This window comes from Heterocephalus glaber, unplaced genomic scaffold (assembly GCF_053883595.1).
Source record: "Heterocephalus glaber isolate CG9 unplaced genomic scaffold, H.glaber_assembly_v1.0 deba00001608, whole genome shotgun sequence".
In the NCBI taxonomy this organism is placed as follows: Eukaryota; Metazoa; Chordata; class Mammalia; order Rodentia; family Bathyergidae; genus Heterocephalus; species Heterocephalus glaber.
Genome location: NW_028258379.1, coordinates 15,541,720 through 15,560,617, shown reverse-complemented (window position 1 = coordinate 15,560,617; position 18,898 = coordinate 15,541,720). Strand labels below are relative to the sequence as shown.

Here is an 18,898-nt window from a genome sequence, read left to right as displayed (position 1 = left end):
GGCCCTGGAGAAGTTGGGAAGTCACTGATGTGAAACCCACCAACAGATATGCTCTGAAAATGACCAGGACAGGGATCAAGTCACCAGGCAGAGTCTGTGCAGGAACTGCACCAAGCTGGGAAGGGTACTTTGTGATGGCATGCACACACTAGTTTCTAGAGGTGGCACCCTCAGAACACTCCCTGACAAGGACCAGGAGAGCCAAGGACAGGCACAGTTTACAGTCACTTTCCCAAAAGCATCTTACTATTTCCGCACCTACTAAACAAATATCCAGATTCCCTAAACCGTACCTGTAAAGATTCTGATCACAGTGGCCTGGAGTAGATTCTGGAAATCTATGTTTTTAAGAAGTTTCCCAAGCTAGTTTGGCGATCAGTCAAGTTTGGGAATAGCTAGTTTGATTTTTATTGTGTTTCCTTTTTTTTTCTACCCAAAGACATTTAAATTCAGAAATAGAAAAACTATGGAATAAGAACAAGAACTGGAAGACAGAGCAATCAAGAGACAGAAAATTTAAGTGGCCTGCCAAGTTGACATATAATGTTAAACTGGTTTGAGCCAACTGCTCGCCTGCAGTCCATACCCTAGGATTCTGCTGTGTGCCAAGCACTAGGCCTGAATTACAAACAAAGCAGATCAAATCCTCCCTCTTTTGAAACTATATATTGCGTGAGAGCTGCTAAAAGCAGCCAATTAATATATAATAGAAAAGGTCAAGTGATGGTCAGTCTGATGTAGAAAAATTAAGCCGCCCAACAGGATGGACAGTGGCAAGCTGCTCTCCTGATGGCTGCCGGGGGCTCTGGGGACATGTTGGGTGACGGAACTTTTATTGCCTTTTCTTCGGTCTTTATGTTTTCATTTGCGGTGCACAGTGGTTCCATTTCTCACAGGGAGTTGGTCCATGCACATCTCAGTTCTTTCTTTTCATCCCCTCCCCGCCCTCCCTCTATCTCTTGGTCCCCTTCCCTTTTGCAAAAGATCTATCTCCCTTTTCCCTATTATCTATCTTTAACTTTGCTCACCCTCTCTCTCGCTCTCGCTCTCTCTCTCCCTCTCTCTCGCTCTTTCTCTCTCTCTCATATGTATTTGACTTTCTCATATTAGAGAAACCATGCACTATTTAAGTTTGTGGGTCTGACTTATTTCACTTAACATTATGGTCCCAGGGTACATCAGTTTTCCTACATTTTTCTTCTTTATGGCAGACAAGTACTCCATGGTATATAAAGACCACATTTTCTTTACCCTTTCATCTGTTGGTGGACATATAGCCCAATACCAAGATTTAGCTCTTATGAATTGCACCACTGTACTCATTCTGGACTCTCTCTTCTTTCCTTTCCAATATTTCTTTCTAAGACACCTTTGCCCTCTGGCTTTCTCCAGACCTTTCCTTCTTTCGGTGTCCTGCAACCCTTGACATTTAGACTGCTCAACCATCCCATCTCCACTGGCCTGAGGATCTTGGCCCTGCCCAGGTCATTTGCTGCAGTGGCTGCAGTGGCATCATGGCCACACTTTGCCTCAGAACCTGGAATACATTTCAGCTGGGATGGGAGGAAGGCCAGCAGCTTCACTGTTGCACACTCAGCTGCGCACCGAGTGTTCACTAAACCTGGTGGACAGGACTCTCGTCTTCTGTGGCACTCCCAACTGCTCAGGAGGGGCCTTGAGCATCTGAAGGAGACTGGACTGGGTGACCTTTCAGGAAAGAGGTTGTAAACTGTCGTTCCAGGGCCAGGCATTAGCCTGCACATGAATCTTACTTGGTTTGCCTTCCCTTCCCTTCCTTCACTCCTTTCTTCCTTCTTTCCCTCCTTTCCTCCCCCACTTCTCCATCCCTTCCTTCCTTCTGTCCTCCCTCACTCCTTTCTTCCCTCTTCCTTCCTCTTTCTCTCTTTTTAGTTGAATGAGTTGCTATATTTAAAAGCTGGGAAATGAGGACTTTCTGGCTTCTTTGAGAAGCTAGACCATCCAGCCACTCCAGCCCACACGCCTATGTGCAGCAAGTGGCTGGAGCTGAGTGTGCCCTCTGTGTTCCGTGCTGTCCTCACTTCACCGCAGTCCCTGCTACTCCCTGTCATCTTGTACCTGGCCCTCTTCATGCTGTCTGTGTCATCCCCCTATTTTTGAGATTGTGTTCTGGGCTTAGGCACTAAAAATAAGGTCAGGCGCATACACCCTCATTTCTTTTTCATCTATCAGACTTTGTATTTCCTTACATGGTTTGTATGTTTAATACCTGTTTATTGGTCAGGACATTATGTCAACCAGATAAGAACGTCAGCACAAAGCACTTTGTAATCCACAAACCTGTTGTTTAACTTAATTCCTCTGATTTTCTTTTAATGAACTCTCCATGCATTTGGAAATGACCCATTAGATGCATAGCTTCTACAAGGCAGGCAGCCCAAGGAAGAGCCAGCTCCCAAAGCCATGGCACTGTGGCTTCCCCCGCACCCTCTTGGAGCCTAGGGGACAACAAGACTGCAGAACTGCAGGGCCTGCCGCCAACTGGACTGTCACTGAAATGATCAAGTGTTCCGTGGCTCGCTTCATCTGGCCTCCCCAGCCCCATAGAGATCTCATTGGTGGCCTGGAAGGGACAGAGTGAACATAAAGGAAGCACTGCATACAGCAAAAGCTTTGGCGCTCAACCTAGGTTCCTCTCTTACCCTTGTAGATCTCATCTGTAATGTGACTGTAAAAATAACCACAACAACTTCATAGGGTTCTTGTGAGAGAAAAGTGAGTGTCTAGTACTGTGTCTGCCTGGTCACAGCTCAGGGCAAGGGTGATATGGCTGGGACAGCAACAGCATTGCCATGGTCATCCAGGCCCCAGCAGCCCAGCAGCGTGACCTGAGTCACTTAACCGCCTCACTAGACCTTAAATTCTGCTCCTCTAATGCGGGGATAACCTGGTCACCAGGATCAAGTAAGGAATAAATGAGATCATGTGTCAAGTGCTCGATGTGAGCTAGTGCCTTATTATTATTATTTTGGTTTTTTTGGTACCGGGGATTGAACTCAGGGCCTTTCACTTTCCAGGCAGGTGCTGGAACCTCTGGGCTAAATCCCCGCCCAGTGCCTTATTATTATTAAAGAAACTGTTACTAGTTTAAAATGCCAATGTGAAAATCCATTAAAGGCCACGTGCCGTATGCAAATAGATCTTCAGAGCACAGCCTCCACAGCTGCAGGTTTCTCTCCTCACCCACTCTGGGTTTTAGTTGCTCCAAGGATGAGCCCCACCCCTGAGGTGGGACCAGGACAAGTTGGGAGGTGAATCCTCAGCACAGGGCCGACTGCATTCCCCTGTGAGGCATAATCTCTGCGGATCCAAGTGGCACATTGCCCCCGCAATGCTGCAGTCTGACAGAGAGCGAGCAAGAAGACATGCAAATATGCCCTAAAAACAGCTTGTTATTTTCAAGGCCTGGATGGTACCCATTTGTGGGTGCCTGGGAGGACAGCACGTCACTATCAGGTACAGGGCATATGCCACCAGTTTGGGGGTGGCTGTGAAATGTAAAAATACTCAACCCAAATAAAGGCCTTTTCCAAAAAAGGTAGGGAAGCTCTTTCAGGGCCTTTTTGGGGGAGGTGGCAACTCAATCCTCCATGCAAATGCCAGCTGGGCCAACCCCTGCCCAAGGCACCTGGCTTAATCAACTCACTCATGGCCTTGGGGCCCAAGGACACTGCTCAGCTACAGGCTCATGATGGCAAATTTATTGTGGAATGGTCCACAGAAACAGAGACTTTGAAGTTACCAGGCTGGGAAGGAAACTAGTAGTGGCCAAAGACAAGGGCCCTTCATGAGAAAAACAGGGCACAAAGCCAGGAAAGGCTATCAACAGCACAACAGTCAATCTGGAAGAATCTAATCATAGACTACTCTCACCTTATAATCAACAGTCTTTAGTAGGCACCTACTGTGTACCTAAATGAAGGTGTCTCAAGCACAAAGCGCCACAGGAAGAACCAGGGACTGGAGGAAGATGAAAGGAGCTGGCAGTAACCAATGCAAAACCAACAGCATAATCAGGGGTAAGCAACAGGGAAGTGGAGGGACCGGTGGCAAAGTGCAGAAAGGAAAAAGTGAGGTGGCTCTCTCCACTCCATTTAGTACAGTAGTTGCCATGCCTGAGCAGGGCAGCATGTGACCAGATCTTCCCATTTTTAAATTGCAATGTTTAAGTGAAATGTTGGTTCAAATTGCTTTTTAAATACTCTTCAGGCCAACCAAAATATATCTGAGAGCCAGATCCAGCCCACAAATGACCAATTTACCACCCATGGCCTGGCCCCCAGAATCCTTTCTTTGCAGTTTTTATGGTGCTCAGGGGAAAGAGGAGCTGAGTCATAGTTGTATAGTTGCATAGCTGTCCCTCCCTAGACCCCATTCTACACTTGGGAGCCCCTCTCTCCTGACTCCGGGGCCTCCAAGCTCCATTCTAGGGGAGGTAGGCCAATCTTTTCTTGTGAACATTTTCCCCAGACAGAGCCCTGTACACCTGATACTCAGAGATACCCCATGCCCTGCCTACCTCTCCTCACTGGCTCCCTCCAGCTGGTGGCTGCTCTGCCAGGCCTCTGAAGAAATGGCCCTGCTGGAGCACTCACCAAGGAAAACGTTTGGGCAAATCACAAGCTATGGGTAGGTAGCTGGCATGTACAGATACACTGATGCTCAGCCATGCTGGGGAATTCTGCTTCTCACCAGTCCCCTGGGAAAAGCTACCCTTCTGCATGTAAGGCTTGTGAGAGCTGCAGGTGCAAGGGACCGGGGTGGTGGCACATGGTGCTGCGTGTGTCTGTGCTTTGCAAACCCTATCTCAGGCAGACAGTGCTGGGGACTGAGGCCATGCCTAGCTCTGGCAGCGGCTAGATAAGGGAGGCCACATCACCCATCTTCCAAGTTCCCTTGTTTAGTGCCAAACTGGGCCCAAAAAAGGTGAAGGCAATGATGTGACTAATGACAATAATTTTTTTTTTTTGGTTTTTTGAGACAGAGTCTTGCTTAGTCGTACAGGCTGGCCCTGAACTCACAATGTAGCCCAAGCTGGCCTCGAACCCATGGCACTCCTCCTGCCTCAGCCTCCCAAGTTCTGGGATTAAAGGCATCGGCCACCGTGCCCAGCCTGATAATTTTTAAAAATCACTCAATATTAGTATTCTCCTCTACACTTTTCAAAATATGCACACATTTCCAGTACCTCTCCCATCCAACACCCCAGGGAGATTGCCAAGGCATCATCATTCATTGGCATTATCACTCTTCCCTTGGCTCTTGAAGAAGCAGAGACAGGTTAAACCTCCTGATCTAGCCTTGAATGTGTCCATGAATCCCCAGGGTTGCTGGTTAAAGTGCGGATTCTGACTCAGCAGGTTTGGGGTGGGGCCCCTAACCCCCTATTGACACTACTGGTCTTCACACCACAGTTTGAACAGCAAGGCCAGGGTTCCACAGTGTGTCGAGATCAGGGCCAGTGCTGAGACTCAGGAGTAACAGGACACACTCACCTCACTTTTCACGGGTTGGGGCCTCTTGCCCAGTTTCACCTCCAGGAAGTGCAAGGGTGCAATCATGGCCCCGATGTTGCGGATGTCGGCGTATTTCAGCTCCTCCGCAGTCAGAGCTGAACTGGGGAGTCCAGTGAGGGGGCCGAGCCCTGGCAGAGAGCCTGCGGTCACAGAAGGATCTGGGATCTGGCCAGGCATCATAGCAGGAGGAACAACAAGCCAGCCTGGAGTAGGTGAGAGGAGGCAGTACAGAGCAATCAGCTTTCAGACCAGGAGCTCCACACCTTGCCAGGACCTGTCCCTTCTTTTACCAATGTTCCCCTCCCAGGTGGTCTTCCTGCCCATAGGTCCTTACTGTGATGGAGGAAAATTCAACCCATTTCCACCAGTCACCCATCTCTGCACTGATGGGATTGCCCCCCACCCTGCCCCAGGCAAGGCTTAACCCAATCACAGGCAACATTTATTCAGCATTTGCTCTTGCCAGACCCCTTGATAATCCTTCCACCTGCCCCATTATCCTGGCCCAGGGCCCCTTGTATGGAGGAAGGTGGGACTTAGAAGACAACACGTTCAAGGCTGTGCACAGTTAAAGCTGTGGGGCTGGGATTTAAATGGCGCTGCACGCCTCTGAAGAGACTGACTCTAGTGGTGGAATCTCAAGCACCTTTGTACCTGTTTGAGAGGGAGCTATTTTTGGTCTGGCATGGTGCCTTCCCTCAAATCACACATCCTATTCTGCATACTTGTTAAGACTCCTTGAATATGGGATGAAGCAAAGCCAAGTTAAAGGTGAGCATGAGTGTGTGTGTGTGTGTGTGTGTGGTGTCTGTGAGGAAGACACTGAGGCAAAGATGGAATTAGTTAGTATGTGCTTTTCCCGTGGAACGAGGCACCAGAAAATTCTCCACAGCCTCTCCATTCTCACAGCAAACACATACTCTAGCTCTGCCAGACCCAAGAGGTTTACCAGAGAAGACAGATGCAGCCACAAAGGGCATAAATGAGACAGGTCAGCATCACAGGAATTCTTACTTCCTCCCTGCCTTCACTGGAGGAAACTCATGGGTAAAAGCTTGCCATTGTTTTCAAGGCACAGATGATTGGTAAATAAAAGAAAGCTTGTCTGCCAATAAATCTGGACGCATCTAGTTCCTCAAAGGACTCCTACCCACCCAGCCATCTATCTATCCATCCCTCCACCCATCCACTCATCCAGCCATCAATCCATCCATCCATCCATCCATCCATCCATCCATCCATCCATCCACTTGGTGACCAGCTCCTCTGAGGGCCCAGGCACGGGGAAGGTAGGCATGAACAGCTTAAAAGTAGCCTTGTTAGGAGCCTCCTAGTCTAAAACTACTCAAGTATTCCAGTACGGCAAAAGAAATCATTTCTCCCTCTTCCTGTCAGCACAGGGCCATAAAAATCAAAACCTCACTGTCCTAGAGATCCCCAGGGGAAACCTTTGACCTATCCTTCCTTCTCAACCTGTTACCTTTCATGGAGAAGGGTGTATTTGGCAAACGGGAGACGTGATGTCCACTAGGCCATGCCTCTCTGCTGGGCAGAGTTAACCTGTTCCTATGGTCATGCTGTCCTCATAATGGAAGTGGCTCTAGTGGGTGACTCATCCCCTCCCCTTCTTCAGGTCCTCAGGTCTAGAATTCAACAAAGTGACTCAACAAGGAGCCCACTGGTGCCACCAGCACAGCCACATTCTCCATTTTATTTTCAAGGGTGGCATCTGGTTCCCTAGCCAAGTCTTAGGCCTGGTTCTTAATCAGTTTTGCACTTTGTGGCAGAGGGGCGGGGAGTGGGGGGTGTCACACGAGTAATTTGCATCCTCAAGCCACAAAGGCTTCTACCAAATCTCAAATGTCATTTTGTTTAAAGAAAGGTGCCTAGGAATGGACACTGTGACTGCCATCCATCCTTGGCACACACACAGCCTCTGCCCATCCTTCCCTCTGCTTGTAGTTCTTTGGTGCTGCCAGGTCCTTTCAGCTGTGCCTCACCTACTCTATCTCTGTTCCCCTGGGCACCCCCACACCCCACATACTTTCTAACCCTCCTTAGCCCTCAGAGTCCCCTCAGAAAAGGACCTCAGACTCATTCATATCGAGTGATCATCTCAGAGCTGGGGGTGGCCCTGTGCTCATCCAAACCACATCCTCATTTTGCATGTGAGGCAAATGAAGCTCAGAGAGGTTAAATGACTTCCCCAAGGTCACACAACTAGAGAAGAACAGAACCAAGGCTAGAGGTTTGGCACCTGGATTTTAGCACCCTGTCCTTTTTGTGTTTCTCCTCTTGGGGTCCAAGAGGTGTGAACGTGTACAGCAGAAAGAAGGATCTTCTGAGGATGGACTTTCCCACATGAGCCCAGAGCAGATGGTCACTGTCTCGGACGAAGACCTCCTACAAAGACTCAGGTTCAGGAAGTTCCCTGAAGAACCCATGATGGCCTGAGTCGGGGCCCAGATAGAAACAGCCCCCAGCGCCACTTTACACAGGGCTTTTCAGCAGGTTGTGGTCCTCCAGCATCCAAGGTTAGTGAGGGAGCCACCCTTCTACCCTCCAATGCTGGGCCTGCAACACAAACAGGGCTGTGGCTGCCATGCCAGGAGACAGCTCCAGGGTACTCTGCATGGGCTGCCCATCTCCCTGACCCTCCTCCAGAGAGGACAGGAAAGCAACCAGTATAAGGACCCGCTCTGGTACAGCAAAGCTGTGCCTGGGCCCAGCCACACCACCCCCTGGCAAGCAGAAAGGTGATTTTAGGGGGAGACAGCAGTCAGGTTGGTTATTTGGGTGACCCCAGTGCCCAGCTTCCTGTCTAGCACAGAAAGGGCAATGAAGAAATACTTGTCACAATGAATGAATGAATTAACAACTAATAACAAATTCACAGCAGAGCAAAATTCAGCAAGTGGGTTAGGATCTGTCTCTGGAAACTTAGAAGCTTGTTATTGCCTCCAGGTTCTTCCTTCCTACAGTAAACCCAGGAAAAATACCGAAGAGGCTTCCATACGTTTCCCCGTCTAAACCATCTCTGGAGATGGAAGCCAGACCCTGTTCTGTTCCAGGAACGATAGCCTGCTTGCAGCTTCTGTTTATCTTCATGCAGATGGTATAAATGAGGCGAGAACAAATGCTCCCAAAATATAACGAATTTTCTGCTACTGGGGACCCCTCCCCAAGGGATAGCCACCCTTCGTAGTAGCAGCCCCTAAATCCTTGCAATTCCTGTACCCCTGTAAACCTATCCCAGTGCCAAGCCTCCCCCAGGCAACCAGGCACCAGGCTCTCCTTTGTAGAAGCAAAAATCTTCCTGTCTTTCCTTCCCCTGCAAGGGAGCCCCTAACTGCTCAGATACAAACCACAAAGTCCTTAACACATGCCATTCCTCGGAGACAACCCGCAGGACTGACATTCACCAGTGAGAAGTCATCCCAGCTGTCTCTGGGGGAGGGGAGAAGGTGGAGGAGCAGAGCTGCTGCCTTTCTAATTGGATCCTCACTTACTGCAAAGAGATAGCTGGCCATCTAAGGCTGAACAGCAACTTCAGTCATTTGAAAAATAGAACAATTTCAAATGATTTACAGCTCCATAAAAGTGGGGCTCCATGGTGGCAGGGACCCAATAACAGCCAGAAGGAACTTACCCACTTCAAGGAAGACATAGGAAAGATGACAAGAGGTGAAGTCATCTCCCAGACTGGATGTTCCGTACGGAAACAATTTAGTGGAAAAAGAGAGCTATACACTAAACTCTTTAGGAGAGGAACCTAGAGGTTTTTTCCCTGCAGGCCCCAGGAGGTCTAACAGTCAGATAAACACCCACCATGTCTCCATACGTAATAGATGCATACAGAGCAATCGCTGTGCATTGGCAAAATACCAAAACTGGGAAATGAAATACATATCAAAAATATAGGCCCAGAATACAAAGAGACTTTGGCAATTTGGGACACTGACCAGGAATAAATGGGAAGCTAGCCAGTGAAGAAAAGCTAGGGAATGCACAAGTCCAAGACGGGTTCTGACAAGCCAGGCACAAATAAGACGAAAAGCCTTCCGAAGGTCACAGTGGACCCCGAGCTGTAGCTGAGCCTAAGATTACGGTTGAGTTGATGCAGCTCCCTAAAATCCAGCTTATAACAAACCAGGGCCAGATCGATTCGAGTGGAAAGAACTTGAGGAAAAGATCTGCTATCTGTATCACTCTGCTCTGACTTTCTTGGGGACCGTAAGGACACAGTTGGTGCTGCACTGTACAAGCAGAAGAAAAGCCACAAAGCATTTCAAGTTCAAAAAAATATCTACCAGGAGATATTAACACCAAGAGTATTTCAACCAAAGAATAAAAGATAGAGGTAACTCATGCGGCTAGTTCTCTCTTATTTTTTCCTTTGGTTTACTGTATGCAAAGCTAAGCCTACTTTTAATGGGAGAGTCTACAAGCAGTTTGCTTAGACGGGTCACACTTGCACAGGGTTATTCTTATTATCAGCATCTTCATCGGGAATAACAAAAATAGCTCTTAGAAAAGGGACAGATTAAAAGAGAAACTTAGGAGCTATATCATGAACTTTCTGTTCATGGCTTTTAAAGGAGGCTGTAAAACCCCAGGCCTCTTTGAGAAGGGGAGCCCCCCTCCAGGTAGCAGCTGCCCTGAGTGTGCGTGTGGGTGCAGACGGCCTCAGGCTCAAGGCTGGCGTTAAGATGAGGTGTTGGAAAGTGACGGCGGGCTATGGAGTGAATGGGCAAGACACATGAGCAAGAATAGGTTAAGAGTCGAGGGCAGCCGGCCAGCAATGCAGAGTATGCAAAAGTGGGAAGTGGGAGGCCTGGGAGCTGGGCCCTGGGAAGGCTACTGCCCAAGCAGCAGAAGGTCCTCTTCAGAAGGACGTCCCCAAGATCGACAAGCAGGTGAGGGGAAGTTTTAAAGACAGATGGTCTGAGTATACATTTCACTGTCCCTTACTAGCTGTGTGACCTTGGACAAGTTCCCTAACCTCTCTGTGCTTACTTTCCTCAACTGTAAAATTATAATGTCATTTTCCCAGTAAGGTTGCCAAGAGGATTAAATTAGTTAATATTTGGAAAGTACCTGGAACAGCGCCTGCACATGATGAGTGTAGTCAATGTAATCACAGGACCTTCCTTCCTGCAGAGACATTAGTACTACATGACCCTCAAAGTCTCTTCTGGATTGTTCCCATTTAACAATGATCTCCCTTTCCTAGAGCCATGAAAAGGATTCTCCCCAGAGGAGCCTCTCCTTTCCCACTTCCAGCCCTAGACCCCAAGAAGCCAAGGCCACCCTACATCTAGACAGGTACCAAGCACACAGGTGAGGGAAGGAAAGTGTAGAGAACACCAGCACCTGCACTCTGCCTTGATTTCTTCTAAGGTTCCTCCACCCCGCAGGCCGGAATACAGCGGCATAGCTCACTGAGCGCAGTGCACTGCCGCCAGCCTGGGTGTCTAGCCCTGTTCCAGATGCACGGGGCCAGCATCTTCTGTGTCCATCAATCTGCTGTCCCTATGCTGCCTGAAAGGGGCAACGCTTCAGGCCTTCCTAAAAAGACAGAGGGTCACTGGGGTCCTGGAGAAGCCACTGTGTGCCAGCAGGCGTGATTCCTGCACAGCTGTCCCAGCCACAAAGGACCTGTAACCTTCCTCCAGCAGACTCCTGCTCTTCTCTGGAGACCGCAGAAATGCTTCCAACAAGGCCCTGCCCATAAACCCAGCTTTGTACTCTGCCCCATATAGGTGCTCAATAAATGACCTGAATTCCTTTTTACCAGGAATCTGTATTCTGAGGCAGGAGAAGAAATTGGGAAGGTGCTAGCACCAGACAAGCTTTCTCTCTTGTCTTCCTGCCTCAGCTCAGCTCGGTGCTGTTCCTTGCTGACAGGGGCTAAGAGTACAATACAGGACTCGGACACACACAATGTGTGATGACTGCACTGGTCCTTTTTTTAAAAAAAAAAATGTCACTGACCAGCTCAAGTTTTGGAAATGGAGTGCAATAACTGAATCTAACCTATAGGTTGCAGCAAAAAACTAAACTTACAAAAAGAAAAAATCCAAAACGGTGGCTCTGGCCAGGCCTCCCACAGTCAGCAATAAGTGTAACGAAACAGCCTAAAAATTCCAAGCCTGGGTCACTAAGGCATTTGTCTCTGCTGAGTTTCGGGAGGCCAAACCACACACACACAGGAGTGCGCGTGCACACACACACACACACACACACACACACACACACACAGAGGCACACGGAGCTTGGCAGCCCCCAAGTTCCAGAGCTGGTAACACAAGCTAAGGAACTGACTGCCAAGACAAGCAACAGAACGAGCCAGGCCCAGTTTCATTGGCCACCAAACGCTGCATATGGCCCGGGCCGAAGCCAAAACAGTGTTCTCACCCTCCTCAAAGGCACAGGAGACCCTCTGTTTTCCAGCACACCTCCACAGAGCCTTAATTAAAGGAAAAGGGAAAAATAATGTGCCTGCTGCTCTCCCCCTGCCTATATAGGTATGTGGGTACACACGTACCCATTCACACTCACTCTATTTTTCTCTTCCTCCTATTTTGGGTTTCAAGCATAATTCATTCTCATGGAAAAAAGCAAACTGCATCCTGCAGCAGAAAAGCAGAAAAGAATGTAGCTTGCCCTCAGCCCTGGCTCTGATTGCGTGCGTTGAGCTGGGGCTGAATGAATACAGAGCAGGCCAGCCTAGAGCCTGTGTTGGCCCTTTCCTTTCCAGAGTGGAGCTGGAAAGCAAGATGGTGGGAGGAGGGCAAAGCGAGAGTGGGGCACCATTGCCACACCAGTAGCCCCGGGACAGGCAAGGCCCAGAGGAGGATTCTGCAGGCTGGAAAAGATGCCACACAACCCACAAACAGGTGGGAGAGAGAACAACAGGTCCAGGGAGACAGGAGGAGTGTTCCCTGCTGGCTACCAAAGCTGGCAGTGATGAGTGGGAGACTTGTACCATGTCTTTCCTAGGGGACATCCTCACCACCATGGACACATCTCCTTGGAAGTGGCTGCAAGCAATCTAGAAAACACAGAAAACCCCTCACGCAAGCCGGCCAGCAGGTCTTCAAATCACACAGCACCCAGCTCTTCGGAAGATTCTGGAGCTGCTTGCTCCTCTGAACCGAAGCCAAAGCAGAAGGGGAACAGAAGAGTCTTTGAGAAAGCCATCCTCCCCACTCCAAGCAAGGCAAAACCTCAACCACCCAGAAGCATGAGAATAGATCTTGCTTCTCTTCCCTGCACCTCAAGTTTCTATAAAATCAAAGCTGTGCTCACACCTGATACCTGATTAAACTCTCCCCTAGAAACCTGCAAGGGAAGATAAGTCTTCCATCCAAGCTGCAGCCAGATTTGCAGCAAAGGGTGAAAGCAATGGGAGGCGTTTTTTTAAACCCTCAGGGAACAGAGGCTGGGGGAAGGGAGAGGAACACAGTGCTTGCAGGCTTTAAAGGACAAGTGGGTACCCAGACACAGTTCAGTCCTTCACAGCTTCCCATGCTCCTCAAACGAAGGCCCTGGGAAGAGAGGACCAGGATTCAACTCGGGTGTACACACCCACACAGTGCCAATCTCTTTGAGACACAGACCTGAGCACCTGGATCAGGCCAGGGCCCCACACCCTGGCTTCCACTTGGGAAGGCTGCATGCTGGGCAAAGGTCAAGCAATCTTCCAACTGCAGCTGACCCAAGGGCTCTGTTGATTTCCCCTTCCACTAGCGCCTCCGATCTCTAGCCCCACGTATAGCCCACCCAGTCCTGCAAAAAAGGCCTCCCGGACTTCCCAGTAGCTCCAGGGACCCAGGCAAAGCCTGGCTCTGCCACCCTGGGGTCCAGGTGGAAGGTCCAGCCTCCTCTGAGGAGAGGAGCAGAAGGAAGCCTTCGAAACTGAGCTGGTTACCTAAAGTCAGCCTTCTTCCTTATGTAACCTGGCATGAGAGACAGACGGGTGCGCAATGGGGACCCGGGCCACCCCGAGGCTCCCTGCCAAATCAGGATCCCCGGGCAATGGCCCCAAGAGAAGCCCTCTTCACCGGCTCAAAACCCCAGCCTTTCTCAACACCTCCTCCAAGTCCTCCGGGAGCGCGCTTCCTCCCTGCGAGGGAGGCAGCGGCGGGGACAAGACTAGCCAGCAGGTCCTTGTCATACTCCCCCCACCCCCACTCTCACGGCCCGCTCCCCGGACAGTTCTCCCAGCTCACCCCGCCTTCCCCGGCACCTCCCTGGAGGCGCACGGGGGAGAGGCGGAGGGGGAAGGAGGGAGCGCCCCGGCTGCCCCAGGAACGGACGGAGCCTGCCGTCCTGGGCCGGGAACCCTCGGGAGGCCACCCGCTCGCGCTCCCGGGGCTGCAGGAGCCGCCCGGCGCCGCTGGGCACGGAGTCCAAGCAGGGGTGGCCGCCCAGGTGCCCTGCGCCCCCGCCCGGCCCGCCTGGCGCCCCGCGCTCCCTGGCACCCACCGTGCAGAAGCTGTGCGCAGAGGCGGCGCGCCCGGGACCCGGGCCCGGCTGCAGGCGCCGTGCTCGCCCCGTACAGCTGCCGCCCGGTGCCCAGGCCTGTCCCGGCCCGGGAGCCGCTGCGGCGCCAGCCCTGCCGCCTCTGCAGCGGCCGCCGAGCGTCCCTCCCGCAGGCTGTGGCGGGTGGCGGGACGGGTTGCATCAGCCCCGGCTATATAGCGGCCCCTGGGCGGCGGGGAGGGGTCGGGAATGCGGAACCGGCGGGGCTGCCAGCTCCAGACGTCAGAGGGGACGGAGAGGAAGGGAAGGAGGGGACAGGGAGGAGGGGGTGTGGAGCCGGTGCTTCACACCCACTGACCTTCGCCGCCCCCGCCTCCGGCGCGCTCCTCCGCCCGCAGGGCCGGCCCGGGCCCCGGCGCGCCGGCCCGGGCTCCTCCGCGGCCCCCCGCGCTTCCACCCCGCGGCGCAAGAGCGCGCGAGGAAGCAGGACGCGGAGAGCGGTTATGTAAGAGCATCCCCCGCGCTCCGCCGCCCTGAGACGGTAGCGCCGGGAAGGTGGCGGGGCGACAAGTCCGGAGCCCCTTCGAGCAGCAGCGCTTGTGTTGAACCATCTTCCTTGTCCTGGGCGCTTTCCTCCAAAGGCAGGGAAGAGAGAAGGTTTCAGCACGGCTGCATCCGTGAACACTTGAGGAGGTGATCTCCCAAACCTGCTAAGGATGGGCAGAGGATTAAGGCACGTAGGGACCTCTATCTGGCCATCACAGACCCCCTCCTCTAGGGCTGCTGCCTGGGGCCGCCGCTGTGGCTGGCCCAGGTTCACCCACAGCTCTTTGCCCTTCTCTAGCAGGCTGGCTCTTTCTTTCCACTGACAGACCCCGAAGGGCTTCCTCCCCAGTAAGACTGCGAGGGCCAGCTCCTCTGTCTCCTCCCGTCCTCCTAGACAGGGAACTGGTAAAGGAGACTCCAGAGGGAATGTGACAGCCACAATGCCCTCCACTCTGCAAAGGCGAAGACAGAGCCCTCAGGCACAGACGCGGCACCTGACTCTGTGGCACCACCGCAGGCATCTCCTTCCTGCCTCCGCACACCCCACGTGCCCACCCAGCCGCTGCTTACACCAGGTAGGCATGGTGATGCTTGTACTCCTCCGCGACCTCTGGCCTCCTTCTCAGAGTGAAGGCAGATCATCACCCACAGCAGAAAGGAAGTGAAAGAAAAGGTTCATGCCTCCTTGGAGAGCAGGCACTCAGAGTGAAAGAAGCAAGGCACCACACACATTTGAGCACAGGAGCCAAGCCCCACATGCTGTCTCCTGAAATCTTTTCTTGTGCAAAGACCGACCATGTTCTGATGACATTGCCTGTCCATTTTCACCATCGTCCTAAGCATCCTCCCTCACAACACTGGTGTACGAAAGAAGACATTAAAGCCCTAAAAGAACATGCATGGGAAACTAGTAATGTGATCATCTTGTGGAAGAACATGACTCCCAGCCCCAGAAAGGCCAACCATACCTTTACGAGAGCACGAAAATCAAAGCCGGGTTCTATGAAAGTGCCTTGTGATGTTTCTCCCACATGACCAGGCTCTGGACATTTATAGGGAAGAAAACACTGAACAGGGGCAATATTACTTTCTGCTGGGACTTTGAAAAGTGAAACTGATCTACGTGCAGGGACTAATAATTAACGTGTGTGGTTAGAGCGGGTCTTCTCCAGGGCCTGCTTTGGGCCTTGGGTGGGCCCCTGGGAGTCCTACTGGGCCTTTGCTTTCTCCCAATTAAATAGACTTACAAGGATGGCACCTAGGGGTGACTGGAGGTCTTTAGCCCCTTCCATCTCCCTGTAGTATCCATTAGGTCTCCCCTGTTATTTGATATGGATGTTTTTCAATTTTATATGGGATGTTCTGCAAACAGAGCTGAAGACCTCCTTCCAGCCACACTCCCACCCCTCCCCCCACCCCCTGCCAGACCCCTCAGTAGTCGCTGCCTCCAGGAGTGGCTGGAGGGCAAGGCCATAAACTGGCTTCTTTGTGTAGACATGGCCTGCTTTTCTCCACAACTGCCAGGTACAACCGATCCATTTTTGGCTTTTAAGGACAACAGTGGCCTGCTCTGAGGCAGTTTGAATTTAGATTTCCTGTCCCTTGCAACCAAAAAAGTCCTGATTAAGACACCTACCCCTGGCCAGTGGGCTGACTCAGATATTGTCATGCTTCTCATGTGAAGCTAATGAAACTAGGAATTTTATGGATCTACTGGGAAGAGAAGCAGCCAGAAGCAGAAATGGCCACAAGCTACCACATGAAAGGGGCCTACTGAGAGTGAAGTTAGTGCGAGAGGAGCCCTGGTGGGAAAGGTGGATGGAGGGCCAGTGACGTAGTCTCAGTCCAGCCACGCCAGCCATCGTCTTTACCTCTGGAATTTTGGGTAAAAGGAATCAGTAAGTTACGCTTTACTTGAGGCAGCTTGAATTTAGGATTCCTATAACTTGCTACCAGAAAAGTCCTTGTTAATAACTAGCTTTTCTATCTGTCTTATTTTGACTACTTTGTTTTAAAAGTTTAATGGACATCAGTGATTCTCAAGCTCTTTCCAAAGAGGAAAAAGTGAAATGATGAACTAAAATAATTAATTCCCCAGAACTAAAGGAACTATCAATACCAAGGAGGAAGTGATAGTTATGAGCAATCAACCAACCCTACTAATCTTTATACTAGTTTTTACTGAAAATCTGTTATGTGCCTATGAGTGGCACAGAGTTCAAGACACGGTTCCTCCCTTGTCCCATCTAGTTAGGAAGAATAACTTAAAAATGAATGAATGGAAAGACTAAGGGTAGCTAAGAACTAATTAAGTGACACAGTCTATTAGCACTGTGGGAATCCAGACAGAATTACTGTTTCATTCTCTACTTATAGTGTATAGACCAAAGTTTCAAACTGCAGATGCTGTTCAATTTACAATAGGTTACATACTGATAAACTTGTCCTAAGTTGAAAATACCACTAAGTCAGAATGTATTTAGTACACCTAACCTACCAAATGCAGTTTAGCCTAGCTACTATAACTGTACTCAGAACACTTACAATACCCTACAGTTGGGCAAAGTCACAGAATACAGACTCTATTTTTATAATAAAGTATCAAATATGTCAAATCTCAAATAATTTATTGCTGGGGATTTAGCTCAGTGGTTTCGCCACCTGCTGCGCAAGCGCAAGGACCCGAGTTCAATCCCTGGTATGAAAAAAAAAAAAATACAAAAAATCAAATAATTTATTAAACACTGTACTGAAAGCAAAAAATAGAATGGCCCTATGTGCATGCTTTCATACCATCATGAAACTGAAAAAGCATAAGTTGAGCCATAAGTCAAGGATCATCTGTAGTAGCTGGCAAGTAGAATTTGACTTTGTTAGCTCAGCCTCAAACCCTTCTTTTGGGGAGGGTACCAGGGATCAAACTTGGGTCCTTGCACTTGCGAGGCAGGCAGCGGAACCACTGAGCTAAATCCCCAGCCCCCAAACCCTTTTTTTTTTAATAAATCAAAGATTTCACGATAAAAAATCTTTACTTTTAACTTTTCTGGAAAAAATCAAAGTCTAGCAACATGGGCATATGTAATAGTGGAGATAGGCTAAGTTTTGCTGCAGTAACAAACGTTCCCCAAAACTCAGTGTCTTGACACAAGAAAGGTTACTTCTTACTTATATGAGATACAGTGAATCTAAGTGATTCTCCAGGACAGCTGTGCTATGGGTGATGACTCAGTACTGTACCTCAGTACTGTACCTCAGTATTGTACAAATGCATGCATGGCCACCATGGCAGACGAAGAGAGGGCCAAACATCAGCAGTTAAATCATTTCTCCTGGAGTGACTTGCACCACTTTAGCTTGCATTTCATCAGCCAAAGCAAGTCACATGGCCATTCTTAATTTCAAAGAAGTAAGGAAGCTTGGTAACCCTGTGTATCAGAGGAGAAGGGAAGCAGGAATGAGTAAAAAATTAATATCTGCCACAGCATGCTCCTCTTTATGGCAGTGATGGGCTGGAATCCACTAGAAGATATCCCCTTGAGGTAGAATCTAAAGCCCTAGTTTGACAGTTCCACCTATCCTACTTTATTCATTTATACAGCCTGCCTCCTGCCTGGCCCCTGAAAGCAATTGACTTTGCAAGTTCTGTTATAGACAAAGCCAATCAGTCTTTCAAGTATCCGTGACGTTCCAGGAGGTATCATCATTTTTTTCAAAAACAGATGTTTTAGGGCGGGGATTTAGCTCAGTAGTTTTGCCGCCTGCTGCGCAAGCACAAGGACCCGAGTTCGATCCCCAGTACCAAAAAACCCCAGATGTTTTATCTGCTTAAAACAAAAAACAAAAACAGTTCCATAGAGAATTCTTCAAATGAAAGGCAGGATGGTATCATGAAATCAAACAAGAAGTTGAGACTATATTCTGTAAATGAGAGACATATAATGGTGATTTCTTCCTCCAGCTGTTTCTTTGATCAAACATCTGTCATGAGAGACCAAGAGAAAAGAGGCTTTCTACACTCTTTCCTAGGGTGAGAGAAGTTACATGGTAGTAACTCTGGGGGTTTAAAGTTTTTTTGGTTTATTTTTTTTGGTACCGGGGATTGAACTCGGGTTCTTGCGCTTGCGCAGCAGATGGCGAAACCACTGAGCTAAATCCCCGGCCGGGTTTAAAGTTTTTAAAAAATTCACATATGGGTCTGGGGATTTAGCTCAGTGGAGCTGCCGCCTGCCTCACAATCGCCTGCCTCGAAATCACAAGGTCCTGAGCTTGATCTCCGGTACAAAAAAAAAAAAAAAATTAACGTGTGAATA

At 49.9% G+C, this 18,898-nt stretch overlaps 1 protein-coding gene across 3 annotated transcripts in view; it reads right to left on the bottom strand.

Moving 5' to 3' along the window:
- Jdp2 (Jun dimerization protein 2) overlaps positions 1 to 14,752 on the bottom strand; it is a 48,806-nt gene extending 34,054 nt beyond the window's left edge. Inside the window, exons 1-2 of one of the 3 annotated variants that reach the window (XM_087195410.1) lie at positions 14,401 to 14,752; positions 5,535 to 5,758 (exon numbers count right to left, since the gene is read on the bottom strand). In XM_087195410.1, coding sequence (XP_087051536.1) covers positions 5,535 to 5,758; positions 14,401 to 14,653 — 477 coding nt within the window. In that variant the 5' untranslated portion in view covers positions 14,654 to 14,752. Of the gene's footprint in view, positions 1 to 5,534; positions 5,759 to 14,045; positions 14,226 to 14,400 lie in introns of those variants that run through there. The other 2 variants (XM_087195409.1, XM_004837167.3) reach the window with 2 other exon arrangements.
- Positions 14,753 to 18,898: the final 4,146 nt, after the last annotated feature.